General features: G+C 41.6%; 1 protein-coding gene across 4 annotated transcripts in view; it reads right to left on the reverse strand.

The window, feature by feature from the left end:
* Positions 1-20,000, reverse strand: part of LOC108162778 (stathmin) — a 72,341-nt gene that overhangs the window by 12,775 nt on the left and 39,566 nt on the right. For 3 of the 4 annotated variants that reach the window (XM_033392600.1, XM_017297678.2, XM_017297676.2), the window contains one exon: positions 17,462-17,545. The exons of the other annotated variant lie outside the window; for it this stretch is intronic. In XM_033392600.1, coding sequence (XP_033248491.1) covers positions 17,462-17,545 — 84 coding nt within the window. The remainder of the gene's footprint in view (positions 1-17,461; positions 17,546-20,000) is intronic. 4 annotated transcript variants of the gene reach the window in all.

The following is a 20,000-nucleotide window of genomic DNA, read 5'->3' on the forward strand; positions in this document are numbered from 1 at the left end:
AATCCCCCACACTGCAATCGAGAGAACCAAAATCCTCTACTAAGGCAAGAGAAGGAGCAATTTTTTTGGCGGATCTGTTCACGGAAAGCACTCGCTTCGCTCCATAGCAGCCTCACGGAATCCAGCATACCCATGAGCGATATTACATGCCAACAACAACACACACAAAAGAACAAAATTGATGGAAGTGTCCCCAAACTCATGCATTGAATATTCCACCACACAGGTAGCTCGAACTTCCAGAACAAACATTCATGGTGCCCCACAGAATGCAACAACGCACCTTCGGAGCCTCCACTCGATCCACACGCTCTTTTGAAGAGCAACCACTCTATCTGCACCCTTTTTGGAGGAACCACCACTCGATCACTATATCGATGTCGGAGGCTTACAAACAAATCACATTTATGTCTATCTCTAACTCTCCAAAAGTCTCTCCGATACGATGCGATTTTTGTCAGAGGAAACCGTTCCCAGTACGGTCCTTGGATTCTCCATGGGTGGCTAATCCTTGAGGGTCTGGCTCTTCAACCTTCCCCACCATTTCGTGCAGTGTACTCTGCTCGAGGGCAACAAACTGCTCGCTCAATAAGACCCCTATTAAGCTCAGGCTTAACAACAGGCCATAGGGATGATGGAAAAACGATGGAAAGCCCAAACATAAACCGCATTTCATTTTCAAATGCCACGCCCAGCCACAGCAGCGGTGGCGGGGGGGAGGGGGGGGGCTACCTCTGTTGCCATTTTCCTCAGAAAAATACTGAAAAATCGAGCACGTGACTCGCACGACAGGCAGGCACTTTGGCATTGATTGGCCCCCAAATGCCACCGCCATCGCCATCGCCATCGTTCTGTTGTGTTCGAGGGCCACATGTCGCCAGCGACGAAAGTCTGCGGGCTGGAAAAAGAAACTACTGCCAGCAGAAACTACTGCGCCGCCACTGAAAGCTGCTCAGAGCCCAACAACAGCAAAAACAGAAACGGGGCTAAAAGAAAAGCGGCATTGCAGCTGCTGCTTCTGATGTTGTAGTTTTAATGGTTTTCCCTGCAGCCAGCCAGCCGCCGCTGTTGAGCGGCTTTTTCCCCGAGTTCGAGTCGAGCAGAAGCAAACGATGATGATTCATCGAGGCTCAGTCTTTGAGCACTTTCCTCTCCCCCCCTCCCCGCCGGGTGCAAATTGGCCAACTTGTGGGCTTAAGGTGCGGAAACTTACCTGCAAAGAGAAAAGGAAAATAAAACAGCAATTAGTAAAAGAAATTGTGGTGAAAATTTCTAGAGGGGGAGATAGAGTTCCTCCAGAGAGGCACAATTTATGGATTAATCTGTGGTACAAAAGATGGCAGACCAGCAGGAAGATAGTCCTGCCACTTCCACTGCATAGAACATCATTTACAAAAGTACAGATACAGATACAGCGACAGCTGCTTTTGTAATTCTGTTGGCATTTAGTTTGCACAGATGTCGCGCACGCCCCTTGCCTCTCTCTCTCTCTCTCTCTCTCTCTCTCTGATAATAATGAAAACTTTGAGACCACTGTAGCGGCCGACAGTTGTTGCAAGTAGATAAGTGAGAAATGCAGACGAACAGGAAAAAAAAGAACGAAAATACCTTCAAAAAGTTACTCTGCAGAAGCGACCGACTGTAGCTTTTTTTCGGGCTGTTTTTGGAGTGGTTCTTATGACGGACACAGCAGACTTTTCTAGGCGCTTTTTTATTTGTTGCCACACTTGGGAGCAAAGAATGTGGCAGTTGCTTTTTGTTGCAAGCAGATGTAGATCCTTCAAAAGTTGTGTTGAAAGTTCTTTTTTAGGGTGCCCCAGGTCGTTGACTTCTACGCGTCTAAGGGAGGATTCTGTGGATGTTTCTAGGGAGAAGTATGTCTCTTCTTTATGAAAAATACTCTCGTTAATCTATATATCAAACTATCTCTGTTACTAGTTTGCCTCCTCAAGTGTCTACAGGTAATCCTTTGCCTCTCTTTGCTTTCTCCTTTCAGTCCGTAAGACGCTTAGCCACCTGCTTCACCTGCTTCTTATCGTCTGCTTTCTGTTATCCTTGAGGCCCAGACTAGGGCGCCACTAAGTCCTGCCTCTATCTGGCCTTACTATTCCACATTTTCCGTCGTTTCTGCTTCACACTTCTTAGGTCCTGTGTCGCTCCCTTTTCCCTGCAATTACAGCACGTGCCCGGCTATGCCTCCTGCCTCTTGCCGCTGCCGCTGCCACTGCACCTCTGTCTGTGTTTGTTTCTGTGACTCGATGAAGCCTAAAGGAAGCCTTGGCCCAGACCACGCCGGGCGCTTCGGGCGCCCGCCCACTTGAGTTGTTGCATTATATACCTTATATTCTGCTCAGATATGTATGTATCTGTATCCATTCGTCTGCAGTGACGTGACGTGTTTACTTTATGCAAAAAAAACGGTGGAAAATGCAGAAGAAAAGTCAGAGCCGGAAAAAACTGACGCCCCAAAAAGTTTGCCCCAAGTTTTTCTCCGTTGGCCAATGCAGTTTATCACCTTGGAAATGCGGCTAAATGACTGCAAAAACACACACACACACACACACACACACACACCACGGAAACAGCAAGCAATGTCCCTATGTACACATCGGTATATATGTACAGTGGGTATGTGCCGGGGAGTATATGCAGTGCTCTATGTGAAAAAGGCTACTGCACTATTGATTTTTTGATAGTTATGCCTAGTTTTTTTTACCTTTTTTTGGTTTGGTTTGATGTTTGCTTTATTTTTTTTTGGTTGGTTTCATTTTGCTGAGTTTTTTTTGTTTGGTTTTAAGTTATTTTTGCCTCTTTTTTGTCGATTTCAAGCGGTGGCAGGTGAGGGGTCATTTCATATAAGCAAAAGTCAAGTCAAAAGTCAGAGGCTTCCAGGAGTGAAAAGAGGATGTATTTAAATGGCAACAAATGCGAAAAGGAAACAAAATATATTAAGGCAAATATACTTTGATGAAACCGAAAAATTATTCAGCAAAATATAAAAAGGAATTTCTATAGAGAATATAAAGGTCTGTAAAAATACTCAATTAATGATTAATATTGTTCTTGTTTGAATTCAAATTGAATATACAAAAAAAATGTATTAATTATTTATTTATAAAATTGTAAAGAAGAATTAATTCTGAATTAAAATTTGTAGTGAAGCGAAAGCGATAAATATGCCAAATAAAATAATAAAATTAAACCAGATGAAGTTTTATTTGGTTTTGAATATGGTTTTTAACGTCTTGCAGTCCAGAAAAGAGTCTACAAGTCGGAAAAATCTCTTCTTTCTTTGTTAAATAGACTTTTCAGATCAGAATATAAATCCATCTGAATTATACAATCATATCTCCCACCAAAATACAGCAAATAATACAAAAAAAAAAACCCCTACGTGTACAGTTTCCAGTCCATTTCTACAACTATCGGTTTTTCCTGCTAAAATTACATTTTCCCCTGCCAGGTTTTAGTTTTAACCAAAATCCCGAACGTAATTTGTGGACTTTGGAAAACTCTGAGCTGAGCTTCCCCCCGCAAAAATAATACATATACGAGAGTAAAACTCGCAAAGTAAACGGAATGTGGAAAAGAATCACATACATAAAACTCGTTTGGGCGGAGAATTCATTTTCATTTCGAGGGCTTAACCCATTTATGGCCAAGTTATTTGCTCAAAGCGTTTATTCAGTGCAAAAAGTTTCCTTTTAAAGAGAGCTCAAAAAAATGAAAAGAAAAGAAAAGCCAGCCTCCAGGGCAGCAGGGGAGGGGTGGGGAGGGGAGGCTCCTCCATTTAGTACCCTGCAGTACACCATTTAATACAGTCGACTATTGACAGCAATTGAGGCGCTGCTGCCCTGCTCCTAATATGCGGCTCAATGGGGGTTTGCGGGGGGAGTGGAGTTCATTTGAAGAGGTAAGCATTTTCCAGGCGAACAGGCAGCATCCCCATCCCCCACCCCCATCCCCCCAGCAGAGTGCGCGCTCGCTCGCTTGCCTTCACATTTAATGAAAAGCGAAAAGCGAGCATGAAAATGGCTTAATTTTAAAGCCTGAAAGTGCGTATCGCCTGCTGTTGAACGATCATTTTGCAACCGAAGCTCATTTTTTACCCGAAAATTAAGCAAAGGTTTCTTTAAATTGAGTTCAAAGCCAGGCCACACCCATTTCTACCGTAGAAAGCAGCGGCGACCCCTGAGCACTAGCATCAACATCAGCTAATTAGCGTTGCCAGAAGAGGGGCGGCCTGGGGCGTCCACAAAGAAAGCCACCAGTTTGGTGGCCGCCAAGATAAACAAAGCCAAAGGAAATCCCCCAATTGAAGCCAGAAAATAAGGAGGAAAAGCCAGAAGAGAAAAAGGAGCATAGCATCACCTCTAGCGAGGGAGAGAGAAGGGGGAGAGAGGGGGAAAACATAGTGCACAAAGGGCCCAAACAATAACCAAAGCGGAAGGCGAAATAACAAAAGTGAAAAGTGCAAAAAGGGGGGAAGTTTATTATTATTTGCAACAGTTAACATTTAAAACAAAAGCTGCAACAGCAACAAAGAAGCCCGCAGGAACTGGAGCTTCCCCACATGCCCCAAAACAGTGTGCGTTGCACGGTGTGGTTGAGGTCCCTCCTCCCGCATTGCGCCAGGCAGCAGTGGAGTTCATCAAGATATTCCCCTATTTTTATGTTTTTTTTTTATTTTCTAGTCTCTTGAGATATTTAAAAGCGTATCCTGTCGAAGTTTAGATCTTTGCTAAAGCCAGAAGATAATCAGGAGATCCAGTAGCTATTTTCATGTGTATCCATAATATATGGCTAACACCTTTGTTCTTTGTTGTATTTTGCAATCAATACGCTCGCTCCATTCGGCATTTAAAATGTCCTAAAATCCATCGATATCAATAAGCAAAAAGTATGTTTCTGATAGTTTTGTGGCTTTAATAATTTGTATAAAATATATTTTTTTTAGTCAAGGTTTTTTTGAGTACAAAATATTTACAAATATTTAATGTATTATGAATGCATTTTTTATGAATACAAAAATGCCTTTTTTTTTAATATTTGATTTTTATAAACGATGCCTTATACGAAGCCTAATTTATGCACGAATACAAACAAAATATAAAAGGAAAACAGCAAACAATTTTTTTTTCGACTTTTCCTGAGTTTTTATGGTACAAAATTAATACATTTTCTACTTTAAATCTTAATGTTTTTCAGGCCTAAAAAGTGCACAGCACTAATTTATTTAACAGCTTTTCAGATTACTAAAGTTCATTACAACCAGAAGTATGTAATGTAAGTAAATGAGAAAAACATTACATTTAAAAAAATTTGTTTTTAGTTAAGAGAAACCTTTTTTTTTTGTTTTTAAATTTAAAAAACCCCTAATTTTGTTATTAAGAAATAATACAAAATTCATTCATAACTTATTAAGCATTTTTAAAGCCTAAAATCGATCCGCCAAAGTCGGTTTGCTGTTGCAAAGTGCATCCAGAAGATATAAGAATAGAACCGCTTTGAGCACTTTAAACATCTTTTATCATAAGATACATGAAATATCATGAGAAAAGCATAAATAAATAAATTTCATAGCACAGTAAAGAGAAACCTTTCAAGGGATACCTTCCAAACCCCTTCGTGGGACATTATTTGTTCTGTTTAAGGAGCATCCCCTAGTCGAGCTGTGGACTAAAGATCTCCCACTTCTATTTAATTTAAATGCAATTCAACAAAAAGTACTCCTCTCCTGATGAATGGGGGGCCACCCACATATGGGGGACCGGGACCCCATGAAAGAACGAGCCAAAAAGAAAGGCAAATAAAAAGGGGGGAGGGGGGGGAGCAGAGACGAAGGCAAACACTTACGGGCGTTTAATGAAGGAAACGGCATAAAAGCCGCCGTCTAAGTAGATGTTGTTGCTGCTGCTGCCTTGTGCAACAAACGGAAGTACAAAGAACAGCAGCAGCAACAATAACAACAACAACAAGGGGAAGAAACAAAAACAAGAGCAAATATTATGAGAATTGAAGGCATTTTACCAGTGCCGACGCCTGCAGAATAGAAACTTAATTTTTGCTGAATGTGTCGCCGGTTTTTAGGGTTTGGACTGATAAACAAAGGAGGGGAAACAATTACTGGGTTGGCTATGGTGGATGGTTTTATGGGAGGGGTAGGGATGGGGGGCTACAAACAAGAGCAGGAATGTTGCTAATTTAGCGTCAAATGTGAAAGAGAGAAAGCAATGAAAGTAAATGTACATGAACAGAGGAGAAAAGGACTAATAACACGGTGATTCTGGGTAGAGATGGTCTTTGTGTTTCAGAAGAGATATGGGAATCTGTTTAAACTGGGGAGGGAATCGTCTTTAAGGGCTTTGGAGCCCTAGAGAGATAGGTTATCCGTATGCAGGAGAAGGGTTTCTCTGGACTCAATACCTCTTATTAAAAACCTCTGCTACCATCAATTTTTCACTCTCATCCATTAATCTCAAGGAACTTTGTTGCTTTGCAGTTAATCAGGCAGACAAATTCAACGAGATCTGCACCAGACAGACGCCACATAATGCAGCAGTACCTCCTACCCCGCTGGCAGCACAATTTGGTGGCAAGTTTAAAATTATCTCTAGGACAACGAGGGCTATCCAGACAACGAGGACATTTTGATGCCCCGGCCGGCCGGCCGCCCGGCAGTTTGTGTGTGTCTCTGGCAGGGATGTTGGCCGGCCAGCCATGTTGTCAGTGGAAATGTCAGTGACATTTTTAGCGTCCGATGCAGACGAAGGCGGTGACTAAAACGGGAGTAGATGTGCTGCGACTGAAGCTGAAGCTGCTGCAGTTGTCGTAACTGTTGTCTAGTTTGTATCACTACACTGAGCGAAAAAAGGAACAAATTCACTTCAACTACATTGAATTCTACTTTTAGTGACATTCTACTTTACATTCTACTTGATTTGGTTACACGAATACACCTACAATACACGGGCACTGTAAAACCCCTCCACACCGCTGTACTACACTATGTATTCAACATATCTTTGCAGTGGGAGGGGGAGAGGAAAAGCAAGCAATGCCTTTTCCCGCTGCGGTGGGAGTGAGCACTTTAGTAAAAGAACGAATGGACAGGGAAGCAGCAACAAAATTGAGCAGATTAAGCAGCATGAAATAAGCAAACACAAAAGCCGACTGCGCCGCTGCAGCGATGCGTCGGAGCTTCGTGCGTCGTAGCCTCGCAATCGTCTTGCGGTCGGGTGGGAATCGTCGTGTTTGAGAAGAACAACAAATGCAGCAAAGCAAAGCAAAGATCGGAGAAGCTTCCTGGAAGTTCTGTTTCCTCCTTCTCCCTTGTTTCTATAGCTTTGCACTTACCGTTTTCTCAGTGTAGATATATGTTTTTCCCTCCCGGCTCTTACCCACGGGCTGCTGGCTGCTGGCTGCTGACTGCTGCCGTTGCATTGAATGCATCTGCAGTTTACATCCGTTTTAATATTGTCGCTTGTTGGTTGTTTGCTTCCAGCGATAAACATGAACCAAAATGGTCGACTAACTGTTAGCCATGTTCCCCTCTCTCCCTCTCCCTCGCCCTCTCTCTTTCTCGCTTTCTATCTCTTAATGCACCCACATCCGCTTTAGAATGACAACCGACAAACGTCATCTAAAATGTAAGGGGAAACAATGAAATTTTGTTGCATTTCATTCTTGTCGTTGGCCATTTTCCCCATTTTCCATTTCCCACAGGCCATTGGGAGGGGGCCTGTGGTGTAGTTTTGTGTTTGTCGAGGAATTCCACGGCATTCTGTTCTGTGTGCTGCGATCTGCTTTGTTACGATTTCTGTTTTGGCATTATTATGGCACGTAAATGTCCGCTGAATAAAATGCATTTGTTACCACCGGAATAATGACGACAAGAAAAACCTAGAGAAAATTAATATGCAAAAGGAAGCCCCCGTGGAAGCGACATGTGCAAATTATCGCTTAGGAGGGTAGGAGGTTATTTCCAATTACCATAACAGAAATCTCTTTTAGCGAAATTCTTTCGCTATTGTATCCACCATTATCTTTAATCTTCGTTGGCATCACAATACTTTGTCTGTCATCTGATCTTCCTATAAGTCCTCTCCATCAAAACCACAAAACTTCTCCCCCAAACCCCGCATTTCTTATCACCCCAAAGCATTGCATGCCAAAAGCTTTTTTCCCTTTCTTGCTCGTAAAAACAAATACCAAACGGCGAAGTGTCATTAACCAAAAAGGCATACGAAGACTTGGCTTCAGTTGCTTTCGATGCGATTTGTAATTAATACTAAATATATTATTGATTTTTGGTTGGCCCTTAACCAAAGTTAGTGGCTCCCCCTTCTACAAATAGAGAGAGAAAGAACCAGTCGAAGGCAAACAGAGTGCATGGCAACCCCACAAAAGTCGGTGCCTGAATATCTATATAGAAAGAACTAGTGTTTGTTTGTTTGCACGTTTTTGCCTGCCTGGTGCACGATATTCCCAGGGGTGCAGTGCAGAAGATGTGTATCAAAAAGGGGGTCCCAAAAGATGGACGTGACAGGGAGTACCGAGTGGTAGGGAGAGTAATACGGGGAACAAGAATGAATTAAAGACCTTATTACCAAAGAAAAGTATTTTTTTTACAGTTTAAGACACCTATAGATCCCCTATTTTATCCGCTCCAGAGAGATGAATGACAAATAGATATACTTTCAAGAGACCGGAGAATGTCTGTCCAAGAAAATCCATATATTTTAGGGTAATTTTCTAATACTATAAATCTTTTCCTAAGTGCATTTTTATGTTTCAAAAAAAGTACTCCTCGTATCAGAAAAGTGTCAACATAAACACTCGAAAGGTGAGTGCAATGACATTCAGAACCACCCCAAAAACCAGCTATTTTTTCACCCCTCTAACTACGCCCTTGGTTGGGCGGATGGGGGCTCCAGTTGGAGCTGGGGCCGGAGCTCGTTGTAGTCCAGTTTTATGAGCGTTTAAATTAGTGCGTTTCCATTGTTGTTGTTTTTGTTGCTGCTGTTGTTGTTGTGGGGGCTTTTGCGGGGTGGGAGGCCGTTGCCATTGTCGGACGTTATTGCCACCGATTCCAACCCCCCCTGACCGTCCTGTCCCGTCCTGCCGTGTCGTGTCGTGTCGCGTCGATGAAGGTCTTGGGGGTCTTTTTGCTTCGCTGCCGTGTTGTGTGTCCACTCTGGTGGCAAGATTGTTTTATGGCCAACGGCGGTTTAGTTTATTAGCCGCCAACATGCAGGTGATGGTGTCCCCCGAGTGGGGAGGGCGGAGAGCGGATCGGAGAGGAGTGCAGGTAAATGTATGGGCGTGGTGGATTGTTGGTAATTAAGACTGAAACTATGAAACCGGATACGGGAAAAGCGTTCGTCAATGTGGCGCCGTACGACGAGCCACTCTCCTGGGACAGAAAAAGGAAGCGACGGGTTCTACGATGATGAATTCCTATCCCATTCCTAATTTCTAATGATCTGAGTGACAAGAAACTAATTAGAAAGAGTCTCTGATTGAATAGCAGGGAAAACCCCCGGAAAAAATTGATTGAATTGCAGGAAAAACCGCACGTAAAAATGGATTTAAGTGCAGGGGAAACTCTTTCAAGGAATAATGAACATAAGAAAGGACTCTAGAAAGAGCTCAAATAAAACCGAAATTTATAAAGAATTGAAGTTATTTCCATCCTGAAATTAAAGCCAAAAACTTGCCCACCTTTGGGAATATATTTTTTCAAGCATAAATCTGCAGAATTTTCTTCTCTTTTTTGTTGTTGTTGCTTACGAGGTGAAAGAATTATGCATAAATATTTTATAGAAATTTGTAGCATTTCCATCAAAGCAAAATGTCAGCAATTCCGCACAAAAAGGGCCCAAGGAAAACACCCGACACCAAGGCATAAATAAAGGATATTCGTATGAGCAGCCAGCAGCGGCAGGAGGAGGAGGAGGAGCGGTGGCAGGATATCTGTCAGAAGCAGGAAAAGTGGGAAGACCAGCAGAGGAGTGCAGGAGCTCAAAAGACGGCCAGCAACTGTGTGAAAATTATACGTTCAATGAAAATATTTGCCAACACATGGAAGCACACACACACACACACACACACACAAAGAAAGAAGGAGAGAGAGTCCTGCGAGGAGTACGAGGCGCAGTGTGTCTAAGCCCAATGCCGACTGATGGCTCGTAGTACGCTTACCGGAATAACACTGCTCCCCTCTCGCTCCCTGCTGCTGCCCCTTCGGACTTTTTGTGGTCTCGCCTCCTGGGGGCTTAGAGGCACGACCACAATGCAATTTTGCGGTTGCACACTTATAGAGAGAGGAGTGAATGAGATATGGGGTCTGCCCAGGGGGCAAGGGACGGCTCACTTGAATGCGCAATCAGCAGGACCTCCACGGACCATGTCCTTTTTGGTGCGTGTGTAATAATAAAATTGTCAGGCTCATAAATAAAATGTTGCATACAAATGGGCGAACAATCAAAGCAGGCGAGAGAGGAGAACAGGATGAGGATGTGGAGGGCATGTGGCAGGGAATCCAAAGAGCGCTGGGAATGGCATGGTGCATGGCAGGGTACGGCGTCCATTTCCATATGCAGTGCAGTGGCATGCAACGAATGCGATAACCAAAGTTGACCGCAGCATTGCTCTGATTTTTACCGCCCCCCACCCCCTGGTTACCCCCATTTTGAGGTCAGAATCTGTCGCAACCTTTTCACAGCTCCATCTTTCTCTCTGGCCCGTTTTATTCCTGGGATTTTCACAGCCCTTCCCAGTGCAGTGTCCATATCAGTATTCATGTCCATGAATTTCCTTCATTTAATGAACTTTGGTTTTTTGCTTTTTGCACAAGTTTTACCAAGCGCATAATTTCGTTATAATATTCATTTTAATAATATTAAATAAAATGTGTTGTGTGTGTGGTGTGTGAGCAGAGGGCGAGGGAGTTTTATCACGTATACGCATCGTTGCATCCACAGAATACCGCAGAGTGGGAGAGGGGCAGAAAGGGGCTCTGTGGATGAGTCCTACACCAATGAAGATTTAAATGAAAAGCCAAAGATAATTTGTTGCAAAAATTTGCATTTTATATTGCTGGATATTTATTATAATGAAAATTACTAGATTATCGTTTTCCTTCTTTTTTTCCAAGTGTTAATTGAGAAATATTATTAATTTATTGTGTTATGAAGATTGGCAGCACTTGTATCTTGATTTTCAGAGCGTTGGCAGCACTTGTATGTTATTTTTCAGAGAATGGGCATCACTGATTTGGCAACCTTTACTTTTCAGCAATTTTTATTCACTTCTCACTTTGTTTAATCCCAAATTAAACAGAAATTCAATTGATTTTCTTTGTTCTTATGAAAATATATCATTTTCCATGAAATATATGTTAGACATGGTTTACTTCCATGTGGCATGCCCCAAAATATGAAATTATTTGCAAATCAGAGACAAAAGAGTAAATCAACATCAATTTGCTTGCAACACAACATTATTATTCGTCCTCTGGGGGGTCCTGCGGCTGCCGTTGGAGGTCCGGCAGGAGGCATTAGCATAAATAATTTCATCAATTTACTGCCTCCGTAACTTCCGCCCTGCCCCCTCCCTACCCTACCAATATTATGATTATTATTATTATTGAATTTTCGTATTTTGGCAAATTTCCCACATAATAAGACGAAAACAGAGAAAGCGCGAAGGAAAAGCAAACATTTGTGCGATATTTGCTTTGTGTTTTCGGGTGGGGGGGGGGGGGGGGGCCTTGATTCTTCTGAAGAAGAAACATATTTGGTATGCAAATGATGACAGGACGAACCGCAGCAGAGAACCAGAGCCCACAACGTGGTCCGGTAATCGTGTGGATGGGGCCGCTGGAGCCCCCGGGGCGGACTGGCCTCTCTGTTCGAAGTTGAATGTTATCCTGGGCCAAACATTGGCGCAAGTGCAGCAATTGCCATGCGTCTGTGTGTGTGTTAACATGGCAAGCATTTTAGCCAGAAAACTATCCCCCTCCGCTGCACCTCCCTTCGGCGCGACAGAGAAAGAGAGCCATGCTCTTGGCTTAATGCATAATTGAAGTTTTGTGCAGCAAAGTTTTGGCACCACTATTCCGAATAAACATTTTCCAGACAAATACAAATCCCGCATTCGAAACACAAATATTCGTTTTGACCAGGGAAAGCAGCAGCCCCGAACAGAATGAATTATTGTGTGTTCAGGCCAGGAATTAAAGGACTTCCAAATGGAGATGTTCTCGGTTTTGGCCAGCAGGGAATTAGAGGAAATAGAGGAAGCAGACGTTCTCAGAGATCATGCAAATGAGTCCTCAAATGGGTTTTACTCTGAGAGGATTATGAAACAAGATGCATCTTTCATCAAAGGATTATTCATTTAAGTTTAGGCTTTTATAAAACAGATGTTTCATTGATGAATAAATAAGGCCCTGGAAGATCCTTTATTCCCCTTAAAGAATGGTAGTAGCTCTTCGTAGAGGATATTTCTCTTTCACTTTTTTCTCTACGATATATTTCTGTAGTCCCCAGTTTATTAGCCATTATTGCAAAGCATTGGCTTTTGGCCTTCCGCCAGACTGCAATAAAGATTAATGTTTTCTCCGCCCTACAAATCTACCCCCCTCCCCCCCTTCGCTTGCCACAAACAACAAACTATTTTCTCTCTCTCTCTCCCGCGGCAATTTGTCATCATAAACAATATTTCACAATATCCGCTTTTGCCTGTTTTGCCATTTTTACTCTTGAGCTTTTGGCCATTTTGCTAAAAACCAGAAAACAACAAACAGCGAAAGGGGGGGAACAGGGTACACGGCTTTCAGGGAATACTTGCACTCTTTAGAAGCAAATGGTGAGAGCCATTTGTAAGTTTCCAGACCTTCTGGACCTTCAGAAATTGTTTGATTTTTATATTGAAAATATATTTTTTGCAAGGGTTTCATGAATATACAAATATAAAACAGAATTCCAGCAAAGCCAGAAGAGCAAAGGGGTAAATATTCGTCCATAAATATGAATAAATCTGCATTTGCTGGCTTTTCCGTTGGGGATTTTCCTTATTTACAGTCACAACAAAAATGTCTCCCCCCCACCGTTTGGAGGGTATTTTTTAACAAAGTTTTAATTTTAAGTGCGAGAATAGTTTTTTTTTTTTTCGTTTTTCCACTCATTGAAGAACTGGTTTTTTTCTTTCTTTTTTTTCCACTCATTGAAGAAAATGTTTCTCCTCTTTTTTCCACTCATTGAAGGAAGTGTCGCCAGTCGGCGGCCATTTCTGTTTGTTTGCTTTCGCACTTCTCTTTCACTCTGCATATACATCTTCTTTCTCACTCTCTCCTCTTGCTTTTAATTGTGTTGCTTTCTGTTTTAATTGCATTTCTCCGTGCAAAAAGGGGAGAGGTGGGGCAAAAAGAGTGGAATTTAATTAAAGCAAATAAAATGTGTTAATTAAAAAACTGCGCATATAATTGAATTGTCAACTGCATTCATACGCAGATCCTGGAACACAGAGACTCCTGTATGCCGAGCAGTTCTGATCCCACTTCCTGGCTTTTTGCACAAATATTGAGAAATAAATAAAAACATAAATCGATAGGGGGAGAGGAGTGTGAGGAGCTATCATTGTCGATGGATACCCTTGCTGTACATTTATCTGAGCTAAATTTGTGACTGTGTGGAAGACATAAGCCCCGAAAGCAGATCCCGATCACAGAGTACTCCGTGTAATCGGCTTTCATTCGTCGTGTGTTTGTTTGTTTGCATTGAAATACGAGAAAAAAGATAAGCAAAGGAATTGCGAAAGCCTCTGGCTTGCTAAGCACAAATGGTGTTGCTGTATTAATAAGCACAGAGACACCGAGAGCATAGTCCAAAAATCGAAGAGATCGGGCGAAGTCCAATGAGAGTGCGAGCACGAGCAAGACCGAGCGTAAGCTTAACTTGGAAACACAAAATGAATGCGAGAGCGGTGCAAGCGAGAGCGTTCTCTCCTAATCTTTCTACCTGCCTCTCCTTTTCTATACAACTCTTTCCAATTGTCTCTCCCATTCTCTCTTCAGCTACCTTTGTTATTAGCACGCTTTTGATTAAATTATAAAAGGTAGTCCGCTAAGCTTTTAAGCTCAGCACTACTGGACGCGCTTTGATCCTCTGCGGCCCGCTTGTGCTTTCCAGAGAGTACGATGCAACGGATGATGTGGGAGAGCAGTGAGCACCGAAGAGCCATGATATGAACCAAAGCAGATGAGTAAATAGCAACAACAACAAACACCTGCACTAAAACAATGCTAGGCAAAACGTTTGCTTGCACGTTCGATTGCCCCCGAAAAGATTATAATTTAATAAATCTGTTGAAATCTTAAAAACACTGAATATTCACGAATATTTTCAAGTTTGAGAGTGCATATAAATTGGAAATATATATAAGACAAAGTGAGATCAATTAAAAAGGTTGGATAATTTTCCATTAGGGCAGAAAAAATCAAGAGCGTGGTAGATAGACGACCGGCTTAAGCAAGCGGTGGTGGATTTATTTTCACTTAGGGCAACCAAAGCAGGGCAAGTGAGCCGGGGGTTGGCGGCCCACGAGCGAAACGAGTTCACAGGGGACTTGCCTTTTAGTTATAATTCAATAAATAATACCACAAGAACTACCAATACCACTATATATACTAGGTCTTGTGAAGAGTATAGATTCTCCTTATTTTGGCTGATTAACAGGTGTCCTGGGATGATACCCAGCCAGTGTCGAAAGTTTTAAAATAACTTAATAACAAATATAAGGAAATATTAGCCCTGCTTGAGAGACCTTTCGAAAACACTTCCCCATAATCATAATACCCTCCTCTTGAAGGGCATACCTCTACCTATGAGCGAGTATTTTTCGCATTTCCATTTCCTCTTCGATTTCCATCAACATTAATTTTTAATTGCAAATTGAGTCTTGTTTATTGATTTTACAGCAGATTGCCATAAAAATGTAAAAAGAATGCGTAATATTTATGAGGGGAAATATTATTTGTACGACACGCATATTGAATTATCAGTTTTTTTTGCCACATTCACATTCCGATTTACACACGCATTTTCCGCATTTTCCAGGGCTAATATTTTGGGCGGCTTTATTATGATTGCGTCGCTAACTTAATTAGCTTTTAATTAGTGCAACGCTGGATGTAAAATAAATATTGAATTTCTGAAAATTCTGTTTGCTATTTACACAGGTTTTTCATTTTAATTATAGAAAAATTAATTGTTTGCAGTAGATGAAGGGTCTTTCCATCTGTCCCTCTGACTGTCTCTCTGTCTGTCTCTGTCTCTGTTTCGTGTGTTAATTAGGGATGGAAAATGCTGTTAAATATTGCATGGTTGTATAATGCTGGATAATTGTCGAGGGATTAGCGGAGGAATTACCGGAATGCGATTTTTCATTAGTTAAACATTTTTGTGATTTAGAAAGGGGAAATGATTGTTTGCCTTTTCTTTTGTTAGTTTTTCATTGAACTTACTGATACTCCTCCTCGTATCGTATCTACCCCTAATGAATGCATTTATCTTTTATTCATTTGAAAACTATCCAATCTTCCACCCTTCCACTTCATTTCTAACTCTGGCATGGCTCCCTCCCCCACTGAAGAGTTTGACCAACAAAACTAGTTAAGAGAAATCTGTTTCACTCCCATTCTTTGCAGCCCCTTCATCACACCCCCAACTTCACACCGACCTCCACATGTATCCCCCCCTCCCTGTTCCACAACTTTTTCGCACTTTAATGAATTTTGCGCGAGGAAGTTTTTGCCGTTTTCTTGCCATTAGCCAAAGGCAAAGAAGATACATATAGAAAATTAATGAACTTGCCGGAAAATATGGCAGCAAGGGACAAAAGAGACTGAGAGATGGAAGGGTGGAAAAGACTGACAAAAAAAGATAGAGAGAGGGAGAGAAAGAGTGGGAGAGAAGTGCTAAAATTGGCAGATGGCCATAATGAATGTGAATGCGAAAATCTGGCAACAGTTGAAGGGTTTTCTGTCTTTCGGTTTGGCACTGATTGAGGAAGAGGGTATTCAAGTAGAATAAAAGGCCACTAATGGTCTCAGGAATAACTTGAAAATTCAACAGGGAAATGCACTTTTGAAGAGAAGAAAACATTTCAAAGAAATTCTAGAAATTTAAGAAATATATGATAATTCCATCAACAATAAGCCTAAGCGAATCTCAGTTCATTTACCTACAGAAATTGCCCTAAAACAGTGCAGGGGACACCTTCCTTTGGGTATCCTCTGGCCACACACTGATATCTGATACAGACTCTCATTGTTATTTCTCCACTCTATTATCCCTCGCGTAAGCCAGCCTTATTATTCTCCTCTCTGGCACTGGAATCATCACAGGATCCCTACAACATCTGGCATCCCTAATTAAAAGTCCACTCGCCAGACCAAGCGAATAATAAATATGAAGCGGATTTTGGTCCCCAAAAACCAGATGAAAATTAACTGCCAGGCACCTGCATATATTCTCCAGTAAACACCGAGCGAAAAAAATGTATATACAGGACATAGAGCTTATCCCACAAAACCACAGAGGGCGAGACACATTCGCAAAGTATTTAAAATGTTGCAACAATAACAAATGACAAATTAATTTAATACGCTTTCACGTGGAGAGAGAGTCAACGTACAAAATAACACGTATACGCCCTCAAGGAGGGGGGTGGGGGGATTGGCCAGGATTCTACTTCATTTTCCATGGCGCCGTCCAGACGATTCTGACATTTTATTACCTCACAAAAAGCCAACAAAAGCGAGAGAAACGCCAGGAACAAACAGCCACGAAAGCCAAGGAAAAGTCTAGGGGGGGAGGCAACGGAAGAAGAAGGCGTGTTTTTCTGGGTGGAATGACTCACTTAGGCCCCTCGGCTCTCGGTCTACACCTGACCGACACAGCGACGACCATTGTGTTCCCGTGGTTGTTCCTCGATGTTCTCCCTTGGGCAGAGCCCTGTCGTTGTTGTCGCGTTTTCGGCTTTCCTTTTGCCGTACTACATTGTCAAACTAATACTACAATTTCTGGGAAGTCTCCCTCCCTCCCGTAACGAAGACACGTAGTGCCCATCAGACAGTTTCAATGTCCATTAGTTCCGATGATCAGGAGAGAGCGCCGCAACTTTGGCCATCATACAATTAGAGGCGAGAATGAAGGCGAGGAAAGAAAGGTCCTGTCAGAGGCTCCTCCTCAGGTGAAGGCTTTGCCTATTTTTGGATGGAAATCTTATTAAATTGTGGGTCCCCAAAGATGGAGGCGGGCTTTTTTTGGGCAGGGAACTAAAAATAACCCAGGTTTTAGGGTTTATTTGTGGAACACATGTGACATACGTGTTATGGGAATTATATTTTATTTATTTTTAAGCATATTTTGTATTGTTTTGGCATTTTACTTACTTATAAATTTGACTTTCTTGTTGAGACGCGGCTGCTTGGAGCGCACTTTATTATTTTTCTTAATGGGCGCCGATCTTCTCGATACTATTGATTTATAGGCACCGATATATCCGCCATTTGGTAAAGCATGTGTTTAAAAATATTATGGAGAAAAGTATTCGCTCATTAGAACAAAATTTGGTATATAAAAATAGTGGAGAAAACCTTTTGGTAACAGTTTGATTTGACCTGAGAAAATACACCTCTAATACAATATGTAAAAACTAATTCAATTTGTAAAAAAAAAACTAAACGAAAAACTAAAATAAATTGCAATTCAATCTACCCTCCAATGAAACTCCCATTTAGAGATACATTTCCAATGAGGCTGCCATTTAGAGAGATACATTTCCGACATTCAATTTTACACATTTACAAAGCAAAAACAACAGCCACAGAATTCCCCAAGGTAAAGCCGAAAATATTTCAGCTTAGTAAACATTTTCTGCAGCTTAAAGTTTTCATTTGACTAATTAAAGAAAAACAATCCGACTTTATTTCGCACTTAATTGAAGTCAAATATATCGGCTTTTTGCAGATATTTGTATCTGTGTATCTTTGGCAAAAGTCAAGTAAATATATTTTCCACAAGTTAAGATTTGCTGAATATCGATTTCAAACCAGAAAGAAGGGAAAATGTGTTTTTAAAGAAGCCGCACAAATTTGCATATTCGAACAACGCCAGATGAGAGGGATTGAGAGGCCGGCAGGAGTGGTCCTTCCACCACAGATTGGATGGAGAATCCCTTCTGTTGGAATGGCAGCATTGCAACAGCTGGTGAAGCTGGGCCTGCTTTTAGCCATGGCCATTGTTGCTTTTAGCCTTGCCCGCCTCCCCCCTTTTTTTCTTGGGTCTCTGTTTATTTGTGTCACACTTTTGTTGCCGGCCAACAGGCAAACAGGCAACAGTCAACAAGGAACGAAAAACAGAACAGCAAGGACCAAGGCTGAGCCAAAAATTGTTCAGACAATAACATTGAATTTTTATTGAAACACGTTTCAGAGCTCCACTCAGGGAAAGACTGGGCAAAATGTGTTTTATGCAAATAAACTTTTATGTTAAATGCATAGAAGAAGTGGCTTGGCTTTTGTGTGGGCAGAGTAAAGTTTCTGCCACAATTTGTGGCAATTAAGTAAAAGAAGAAGTCAAAGAAGGAGCGGCAGGAGACAAGCCAAAATGTTGACACAAGTCCAAGGAGTGGTGTGGTGTGTGGCATGGCACTCCCTCTGTTGCGACGCTGTTTTGACGCGTTTTCGACGCTGTTTAGACGCTGTTTTGACGCTGTTTCGACCATGTTTCGTATCGTCCCCATTTCTGCCCCTGTTTTGAAAATTTAATAACAGCTTATCAAAGTTTTTTTCGGTTTCAGATCCCCTGCCTTTCATTTGGAGTTTAAGAAAAGTTCTTTTGCTCTCATTGGAAATTTAGGAAACTCCCAGCCTTTCATTAGGAGTTTAGGAAAACTTTCTTTCCATTTAATTGGGAGTTAAAATTTAATTTTTATGCCCCAAGAGAGAGATGTGCCTCGGCTTAAGCGCTTCTGCTGCTGCTTCTATCCGTTTCCGTTACCGCTTCCCACGTCTGTGGTTGTGGCACATTAAGATGGCCAAAATATACAGTTAACTGGAAGAGCAGCAGCAGCAACTGATAAACAGAGGAGTAATTTGTGATTATGGCATACTTTCGGGCGACCAAGTGAAGGCAATGCCTTGCGACCTGTGACCTTTTTCTCCCTGAAGTTTTCTGTCGCAAGACCAAAGAAGACACACAGGACATTTTCTGCTAGATTAAGCATAATTTTATAATTGGATGCGCAGCAGAGCGTGCAGCAGAGCTTCCTACTGCCCACCGCCCCAAGGTATAGGCGGGAGGGCGTGGCCAATATCGTTATTTAAGGGAAAGAAAATGGCAAGAAAATGGCATTCCTGATAATGATTATTGCGTCAGAGATATTGGAACGATGGAGAGGAGTACATTTATGAGGAAATTTTGAATTTTCTAGTATATTTTCGGTACAAATCTGTTATTTTTCTAGAACATTTCTAATGTATTTTTTAAGGGCTTCAAGTATATGAATTTCTAGTATATTTTTAGTATTTTTTTTTGTATATTTCTGGTATCGTTTTAAAACTCTTCAATTCTATATATTCAGGCATATTTCTGGTATATATCTGGTATATTTTCGGTATATTTATAGAATATTCTTGGTATATCTCTGATATATTCTTGGTATATTTCTGGTATATATTCCAGGTAAACTTCTAATAAACTTTTGGTATCTTTCTGTCTTGACTACATTCAGCGGATTTTGTCTTGAGCAAAATCCGAAATCATTATTTATCCCACGAGAAATCACAGCTTTCGGGCGTGGACGAGGGGGCGGAAAGGTGGGAAAACTGTCGAAAATTGTCGTCGATGTGTCTTCTGCAGCTTGCATTCTGGGGATTAAGGAATCCTATAGACATCCATTTATCATCGCAGTAGCAGTGGCATCCTCCA

Source organism: Drosophila miranda, chromosome 4 (assembly GCF_003369915.1).
Source record: "Drosophila miranda strain MSH22 chromosome 4, D.miranda_PacBio2.1, whole genome shotgun sequence".
In the NCBI taxonomy this organism is placed as follows: domain Eukaryota; kingdom Metazoa; phylum Arthropoda; class Insecta; order Diptera; family Drosophilidae; genus Drosophila; species Drosophila miranda.